General features: G+C 47.4%; 1 protein-coding gene across 1 annotated transcript; it reads left to right on the forward strand.

The window, feature by feature from the left end:
* Positions 1-6,369: 6,369 nt before the first annotated feature.
* LOC137555711 (olfactory receptor 5AR1-like) lies at positions 6,370-7,314 on the forward strand. The gene has a single exon (XM_068271616.1). The coding sequence runs from the start codon at positions 6,370-6,372 to the stop codon at positions 7,312-7,314; it is 945 nt and encodes a 314-aa protein (XP_068127717.1).
* The last annotated feature ends 2,522 nt before the right edge of the window (positions 7,315-9,836 follow it).

Here is a 9,836-nt window from a genome sequence, read left to right on the forward strand (position 1 = left end):
CATGGCTACAATTACTAGGTAATGCCTAATGATGTTGATCCAGGGATTTTATCTGATTGCCATCTGGAGTCGGGAAGGAATTTTTCCCTTTAGGGGCTAATTGGACCATGCCTTGTAAGGGTTTTTTCGCCTTCCTCTGGATCAACAGGGATATGTGAGGGAGCAGGCTGGTGTTGTACTTTATACTGGTTGAACTCGATGGACGTATGTCTTTTTTCAACCAAAATAACTATGTAACTATGTAACTATGTAACTATGAAAGGGTGACAACTTTGGCACCTCTCATATTTCCTCTTGCCAACAGTGACACAATATTTTATACCAGGATTCAGAAGAGTAGTCTTATTTGAGGTGACCAGGACTGGGGGAATTATGTCACTGTCTGGTGCCTTACCTGCAGAGAGATTGACCCAATGACATCCTTCATATGAGCCTTTTTATCGAGTTCAGCCCTGGTGAGCAAGCTCTTGGTGGCAGTGGGGGCAGCTGAAGTGACAGCATTCATTGTGGAGTAAATGTCAGAGTAGTGTGTTCCACACACCTTTCCATTTGTTTACCCCTGCCTGTAACTACCTCTCAAATGGTGGACTTGAAAGGTGCTGTCTTCATCTAACATACCATTATACAACTCTCGAACATCCCTCATTAGTGTTTGAGCTTGGGTGAGTTCTGCGAGCTGCAACCAGGACTTGTTTCTTATGGTCCTGAGGATCTGCAGGTTTCTCTCTTTTGGTAAGGTATTGTTTCTTAAACCTTTCCTCCTGATTCCCCAACGGTGCATGTTTTCCAGGCAACCTCATCTACGCACAGGTCGAGTAATTAGTGTCTCATCTACAGGGAATCCACCTTGCTGGGACACTAATTACCCTAACTTTGCATAGGTGAGGTTGCCTGTGAAACATGCACTTAGAGATGAGCGTAATGACTTAATTACGATTTCGCGAAATTTCGCGTAATTAGTGTAATTACGATTATGGCCGTAAGTACATAATCGTAATGAAGAAGGATTTTGCAAAATTCCGCGTAAGCGTAATTTTCGCATTACAGTGGGTATCGCGAAATTACGTTTGCCTTGCATGCAACCATTTGTAAGCGTAGTTACATAACGTAATTTCGCGATAGTTCATATTACTGTAAGCGTTAATTTTCGCGTCATTTTCGCGTTACGGTGGGTATCGCGAAATTACTTTTGCCTTACATGCAAACGTTTGTAAGCGTAGTTTACACCCTTGAACTGCGCATGCTTAGTTTTTACATTATTTAACGCGAAAAAGCGTTTCTATGCAAAAATGTGTTAGCGTTCATCTGACTACCGCTGATTCGCTTCTGATTGGCTAATGCGAACAAGTAATTTTTTATAGCTAACAAGTAATTACGAAATTCGCGAAATTACAAAGAAATGCGAAATGGTTTAATGCGAAATTACGTTATGGTTTAACGTGAAATTACGTTATGAACGAAACGCGAAATTACGCATTGAAAATTACGCTTACGGTATTTTCAATTACGATTTTAATGGCAATTACTCTACCATAATTTTGCTTCGTAATAGCAAATTTCGCATGCGTAATTATAGTAACAGGAAATTTCAAAAATTTCGGCTCAACCCTACATGCACTGTTGGAGTCGCAAGGACAGGTTTGAGAAACACTGTGGTAGCTCTTGTAGCCAAAGCTACATAGTTTGGTTAACTGATGGGTGTTTTCAAGCTATCTTTGGCCTCAAAGTCAAACCAGTCATTGTTTTTTCTGATCTTTTTCCAAGGTAGCCAGGCCGAACTGTACATTCTTCATTCCCTTCACCTCCTTTGTACTGATAAAATCTCTTGTAGTAGACTGATATAACACCTTCTAGAACACATGGAAAGTTCTGAAACTAGCTTCCATTCATGGACATCTTCCATGATCTGAATTAATTATAACCTTCATAATTTCTTTACAAAACTTTTCCAGACATCTTGGAAATAAAAACCTCATGTGTGACAGGCTATGAAAATTGGTCCCATGTGTGATAGCACTGATAGGTTGTGGAACACGACCCCACGCCTCATGTGTGATAGGCTGACTCCCAGGGACACGAGTCCCCGATCTATGCACCGCTTATAAATCACCACCTCTGTTACTGATCACCTCGAGGAAGATGAGACACTGTGGTTGCTGCTGGACTCTGTGTCTGCCAAGATCTGAGGCCAGCCTGGGTGATCTGATGCCAGCCAGGTATGGGTGATCTGAGGCCAGCCTGGTGATCTGATGCCAGCCAGGTATGGGTGATCTGAGGCCAGCCTGGGTGATCTGATGCCAGTTAGGGATGGGTGATCTGAGGCCAGCCTGGTGATCTGAGGCCAGCCTGGGTGATCTGATGCCAGTTAGGGATGGGTGATCTGAGGCCAGCCTGGTGATCTGATGCCAGCCAGGTATGGGTGATCTGAGGCCAGCCTGGGTGATCTGATGCCAGTTAGGGATGGGTAATCTGAGGCCAGCCTGGGTGATCTGATGCCAGCCAGGTATGGGCCGCAATGAGCGACACTGGAGCAGGTAATTGTGGTAATACTGGTGGAAGAATATGGAGATACATTAGCAATGTGTGATTCTGAGGAGAGAAGTAATAATTGCTGATATTTTATACCCTCTTCACCTTTAGCCATTTCACCATTATTTGTCATTCAATCATTTAAAAAAAAATAAAAAAATTTCTTACTGTAACTCTAAAAATGATTTTCTCAAAAACTACAAGGTCTTTTTGAATTTTTTTCCCTCTTGTTACCAATACTGTCCTTACATGCCTAGCAAATGTGGTGGTTGTAGCATATGTGGGGGCTTTGCTATTAAAGGGGCACTATGGTAAGCTTAATGACAGGAGTGCACACTATGCTGCGGTAGTGCAGCATGGCATGCACTGGTAACTTAAAGGGGCACTATGGCAAAAAATTGTAAAATTTAAAATATGTGCAAACACAGACAAATACGAAGTACGTTTTTTTCCAGAGGAAAATGAGCCATAAATTACTTTTCTCCTATGTTGCTGTCACAGTAGGCAGTAGAAATCTGACAGAAGTGACAGGTTTTGGAGTAGTCCATCTCTTCATAGGGGATTCTCAGCAAGGTTTTTATTCTTTATAAAGATATTTGCTAAAAAGGATATAAACAATGATGCTGGCCAGCTTCCCTGCCCCCTACACATTTTTTTGGCAGTTGGACAGAGCAACTGCCATTCACTAAGTGCTTTTGAAAATAAATAAATCCCTGAGAATCCCCTATGAAGAGATGGACTAGTCCAAAACCTGTCGCTTCTGTCAGATTTCTACTACCTACTGTAAGTGACAGCAACATAGGAGAAAAGTCATTTATGGCTCATTTTACTCTGGAAAAAATACACTTCTTATTTGTCTATGTTTGCACATATTTTAAATTTTACAATTTTTGCCATAGTGCCCCTTAAAATGGCTAAAGTTAAAACCATGGACTTCAATGCAATGTGCGAAACTCTTTAGATGAAAATTCATTAAAACACAGTGTGAGGAAATTCTTGCAGGACTTCCAGAGGTCTTGCATATTTTATAGTTTGCTCTTCATGTGTTTTATATTTTGCATTGTGCCCTTTATGTTTTGTATTATATTTTATTGTGTATCCTTTATGTGTTAGTTTCAGTAACTTAGATAATTTCCATTACTGTGGGAGGAAATGTATAGATTTATAGCATTACATCCTGCATATACTTACTGGGCTTAAAAAACCCATAGTAGTGCAAATACAATCATAAATAATAATATGAATGTATTCCTGACTGCCAGTCTACTTGCTTGAAGTGGGCAGCACGGTGGCGTAGCGGTTAGCGCTCTTGCCTTGCAGCACTGGGTCCCCAGTTTGAATCCGAGCCAGGGCACTATCTGCACAGAGTTTGTATGTTCTCCCTATCTCTGTGGGGGTTCCCCCGGGCACTCCAGTTTCCTCTCACATCCCAAAATTATACAGATAAGTTAATTGGCTTCCCCCTAAATTGGCCCTAGACTATGATACATGCACCACACGATACATATATGACTATGGTAGGGACTAGATTATGAGCTCCTCTGAGGGACAAGACAATATCTTCTGTACAGCGCTCTGGCAGATGTCAGCAATATATTAATACTTATTTTGTTTAAGTATGTATATAGCACTAACAGATTACACAGCACTGTACAGAATATATATAGTCTTGTCACTTACTGTCCCTCTGAGGGGCTCACAATCTAGTCCTATCATAGTCTTATGTCTATGTATGTATCGTGTAATGTATGTATCATAGTCTATGGCCAATTTAGGGGGAAGCCAATTAACTTATCTGTATGATTTTGGGATGTGGGAGGAAACCGGAGTTCCCGGAGAAAAACCACACAGACACAGGGAGAACATACAAACTCTGTGCAGATGGTGCCCTGGCTGAGATTTGAACCAGGGACCCTGCGCTGCAAGGTGAGAGTGCTAACCACTACGCCACCATGCTGTGCAAAACGCAAAACGCAAAACTGAAAACGCAAAATGCTAAATACAAAATACATAATAATAATAATAATAATAATAATAATAATAATAAGTAAGACTCCACTTTCGTTAAGGGAAAAAGCAATCCCTTCACTTGCAGGGATTAGTGGCAAACTGTTTCAGTTACCACATTGTTCCTAGCAGAAACTGCCAGTTATTTCACATCCTGCTGCCAATCACATGATTAGTCCAGGTGTGTGAGGAGAGTAACTGCTTCCTGCTCTGTGCAGATCATTGCTTATATGGAAGATGGGAATTTATGGCCGATCTGTACTCCAAATATAACTCTGATGCGCAGTTTAAATGTTCAGCCAGTTCTGGATATTTATGGCTGTCCCTAATTTGAAACAAAAACATCATTTTTAATAACACTTATTCACAGATTGTGACACATCTAGGTCTATGGGTTTCTTTTAAAGAGACTCTGAAGCGAGAATAAATCTCGCTTCAGAGCTCATAGTTAGCAGGGGCACGTGTGTCCCTGCTAAACCGCCGCTATAGCGCCGCTAAACGGGGGTCCCTTGACCCCCAAACCCCCCACTGCGACACTTGGTCGCAGACTTGGTCGCTCCTGGAGGCAGGGCTAACGGCTGCAGCCCTACCTCCAGTCGCGTCTATCAGCGGCGCATCGCCGCCTCTCCCCCACCCCTCTCAGTGAAGGAAGACTGAGAGGGGCGGGGGAGAGGCGGAGATACGCGCTGACAGACGCGCGTGGGGCAGGGCTGCGGCGGTTAGCCCTGCCCCAACCAGGAAGAGATCCCCGGCTGCACGGAGGGGATTTGGGGGATCAGGGACCCCCGTTAAGCCGCGGGATAGCGACGGTTTAGCAGGGACACACATGCCCCTGCTAACTATGAGGTCTGAAGCGAGATTTATTCTCGCTTCAGACTCTCTTTAAATAGAAATTAATGCTTTTGTAATTTGAGTTTGGTAAAATGTGTTTTTACATTTTATTTTGCTGCCAGGTAAACATTTCCAGAACTGACAGTAAACTCAAACTGCACTTATGTTTGCAATCTTATGGCCCATACTCACGGGCTACAATTGTCGCCGCAACATGCGGCGCGCGCGTGTTGCGGCGACAGGTCGCCCGTGAGTATGAGGCGCAACACGGGCACGCACCCCAAACCGTCGCTCGTCGCTACTGTCACCAGGTGATTGGCGCGATCAATCGCCCGGCGACAGTTGCCGCCGCAACTTTGCCGCAACTGTCGCTAGTCCGCATGTGTATGCGGACTAGCGACAGCAGCCTCTATACAGAACACGGCGCTTCCGGCGGTGGGGGGAGAAACGTCGGCGACAGCTTCCGTCACTGCTGATCCCTCTTCCGCGTGTGTACGCGGAGGGACCTGGCGAGGAGCTGTCGCCGGCCTGTCGCGCACACGCTCACGTGTGCTAGCGACAGGCCACAAATGTAGCCCGTGAGTATGGGCCATAAGCCACAGCGCTCAGTTTGCAGTAATAGTGTCATAAAACTCTCACCTGCCTGCAGAAGTAATTATCTGCACAGAGCAGGAGCCTGTGTTACTCCATTTCAGCACCAGCACTAATTCACAGAATAGCTGCACACAACACCATCAGTTTTGATAAGAAACACTGTATAAGGGATGTGCTGCTTTACATGCACATAAAATACAATAATCATGTGAAACTTATGTTCAACATTCATTCTTTCAATCTATACAGCAAAAGTGAAAGCAAAGACAAAGCATTTTTCTCATCACACATAAGATTTCTCTTTGAGTGGCTTATTTTTGCAAACTTTGCTTCTCCAGGTAATTCTATGGATGTTGAGAAGTGCCCTAGGCCATCAGTGTGTAATTGTATGCTGTCCTCCTGACAATGATGGGCCTACAGAACAGGACCGCTGTCACAGAGTTCCTCCTGGCAGGACTGACTGAAATCCCTGATCTGAAGTTGACTTTGTTTGTCTTTTTCTTCATTGTCTACACCTTGACTTTGGTCCAAAACTTTGCGTTATTTGTCCTCATCAGCTGCGATACTCAACTCCACACTCCCATGTACGGCTTCTTGCGCCATTTGTCCTTCATAGACATCTGCTATTCTTCCTCCGTCACTGTCAGAATGCTGATGGACTTTGTGTTGGAGGAAAGGTCTATATCAGTAGCTGGCTGTGCTCTGCAGATGCTCACGTATGCTGGATTCGGGGGCAGTGAGTGTCTTCTACTGGCAGCCATGTCCTATGACCGATACGTGGCCATCTGCCACCCCTTGAACTATCTTCACATTATTAACCGCCAGGCGCTCCTGGCTCTTCCTCTGTTCTCCTATGTTGGTGGCTTTCTCAATGGCTTCATCCAAACTGGATTCTCCTTCTTTCACCTGAACTTCTGTGAAGCCAAGCAACACATTCAACACTTTTATTGTGATGTCATTGCACTGATTGAGACTTCTTGTGGTGACACTACCGTAAATGAACTAGTCCTCTTCTCTTTCGTAGGGTTTATTGAGCTTTTCTCCCTGCTTGTTATCTTGGTCTCTTACTTCTACATCATAGCGTCTGTTCTAAGCATCCGATCCTCCAAGGGGCGCATGAAGACCTTTTCAACCTGTGCGTCTCACCTGACGGTGGTGATACTATTTTACGGGACGATCATATTCATGTACTTGAGACCATCCTCCGCCTACAGTCCAGAGCAAGACAAGGTCATCGCTGTGTTCTACACGGTCATCATCCCTTTCCTCAACCCCATGATATACAGCCTGAAGAATCGGGATGTCAAGTCCTCGGTCAGAAGGTGTGGACTTGGTCTTGCTCAAATAAAGTGAAGCATTGACACTTGCTGTGAGGTGTCCACCACCCATGCCTGTATGGACATACCCAAGGATATTCTAGTGGACAGTCCCTTACATATAGGTCATTCTGATTCTTGATCCTTGGGTAAATATGTCAAATGGGCAGTTCCCCTAGGCACTTAATTTATGAATCCACTGATAAACCTTACTTATATCTAACTTGCCGACCTAGCCTATTGCCAATCTCTGCCCCTTTGCTGCCCCATTTCATACCTAACTCTATCCCTACCCCTAGCTGCTAACTTCCATATGGTTCTTAGAACCTAACCTTGACCTACACCTTTCCAAATGCCCTCCACCACATGGCTTCCAGTGCCATTTCTACCCCATCTAAACCCTGACTTGTTACCTAACTGTGGACTTTTACCAAACATAGCCCCAAACATAAGACTTTCAACAGTGCCTCAAGTTTTCCAGGTGTGACTCCGCTGGCTGAATGCTTGTTCCAGGTGTGACCCCACTGGCTGCATGCTTGTTCCAGGTGTGACTCCTCTGGCCAGGGCTGGCCCTAGACTTTTTGCCGCCTGAGGAAAAAATGATTGCTGCCAATGCCCTCCCACCCCCCCCCACCCGGACACCCCCCACCCCCCCCCCCCACCCCCCCCCCACCCCCCCCCCCCCCACGGGGGACCGCCGCCGAGCTGGAGGGGTAGCGGGCTGGGCAGGGGTATTGGGCCTAGCGGCGGGGAGGGGGGTCCGACCCCCCCCTCCCTCGCCTGGGTCCCCCGTCCTCCGCTCCCCTCCAGCCTTAAATAGATAAGAAGCGCAACTCGTAAGAGGCAGTGGGCGGGTAGGACTCACCTCTTCCTCGCTCGATCCAGCGTGCGCTCCACTGACGTCCCTTCCTGCAGCGCCGTCCACTTACAATACAGTGGGTGACGTTGCAGGAAGTGACGTCAGTGGAGCGCACGCTGGATCGAGAAAGAGGTGAGTCCTCCCCGCCCACTGCCTCTTACGAGTTGCGCTTCTTATCTATTTAAGGCTAAAGGGGAGCGGAGGATGGGGGACCCAGGCGAGGGAGGGGGGGGGTCCGACCCCCCTCCCCGCCGCTAGGCCCAATACCACCGTCCTGCCCGCTACCCCTCCAGCTGGGCGGCCGGCTCCCCGCACCCACCGATGGGCGGATGCCGCCCCTAGAAATTTGCCGCCTGAGGCAAAAGTTTCACCCCGCCTCATGAGCGGGCCGGCCCTGCCTCTGGCTGCATGTTTGTTACAAGTGTGGCTCCACTGGTGGTGTTACTTGTTCCAGGTGTGCCTCTGCTAGCTGCATGCTTGTTGCAGGTGTGACTTCGCTGGCTGCATGCTTGTTCCAGGTGTGACTCCTCTGGCTGCATGCTTGTTCCAGGTCTGGCTCCACTGGCTGCATGCTTGTTCCAGGTCTGGCTCCACTGGCTGCATGCTTGTTCCAGGTGTGGCACCACTGGCTGCATGCTTGTTCCAGGTGTGGCCCCACTGGCTGCATGCTTGTTCCAGGTGTGACTCCACTGGCTGCATGCTTGTTCCAGGTGTGACTCCCCTGGCTGCATGCTTGTACCAGGTGTGACTCCAATGAATACATGCTTGTTCCAGGTGTGACTTCACTGGCTGCATGCTTGTTCCAGGTTTGACTCCACTGGCTGCATGCTTGTTCCAGGAGTGATTCCACTGGCTGCATGCTTGTTCCAGGTGTGACTCCACTACTTACATTCTGGTTCCAGGTGTGACTTCACTGGCTGCATGCTTGTACCAGGTGTAACTCCAATGAATACATGCTTGTTCGAGGTGTGACTCCGCTGGCTGCTTGCTTGTACCAGGTGTGAATCCACTAGCGGCACGCTTGTTCCAGGTGTGACACTGCCACCTGCATGCTTGTTCCAGTTGTGACTCCAATGAATACATGCTTGTTCCGGTGTGACTCCTCTGGCTGCATGCTTGTTCCAGTTGTGACTCCGATGGCTGCATGCTTGTTCCAGATGTGACTCCACTGGCTGCATGCTTGTCCCTGGTGTGACTCCACTGACTGCATGCTTGTTCCAGGTGTGACTCCGCTGGCTGCATGCTGGTTCCAATTGTGACTTCTCTGGCTGCATGTTTGTTCCAAGTGTGGCTCTGCTGGCTGCATGCTTGTTCCAGGTGTGGCTCTGCTAGCTGCATGCTTGTTCCAGGTGTGACTCCGCTGGCTGCATGCTTGTTCCAGGTGTGACTGCACTGGCTGCATGCTTGTTCCAGGTGTGACTCCGCTGGCCACATGCTTGTTCCAGGTGTGACTCCGCTGGCTGCATGCTTGTTCCAGGTGTGACTCCACTGGCTGCATGATTGTTCCAGGTGTGACTCTACTGGCTGCATGCTTGTTCCAGGTGTGACTCCACAGGTTGCATGCTTGTTCCAGGTGTTAATCCGCTGGCTGCATGTCTGTCCCAGGTGTGACTCCGCTGGCTGCATGCTTGTTCCAGGTGTGACACCACTGGCTGCATGCTTGTTCCAGGTGTGACTCTCTGGCTGCATGCTTGTTCCAG

Source organism: Hyperolius riggenbachi, chromosome 1 (genome assembly GCF_040937935.1).
Source record: "Hyperolius riggenbachi isolate aHypRig1 chromosome 1, aHypRig1.pri, whole genome shotgun sequence".
NCBI lineage: Eukaryota > Metazoa > Chordata > Amphibia > Anura > Hyperoliidae > Hyperolius > Hyperolius riggenbachi.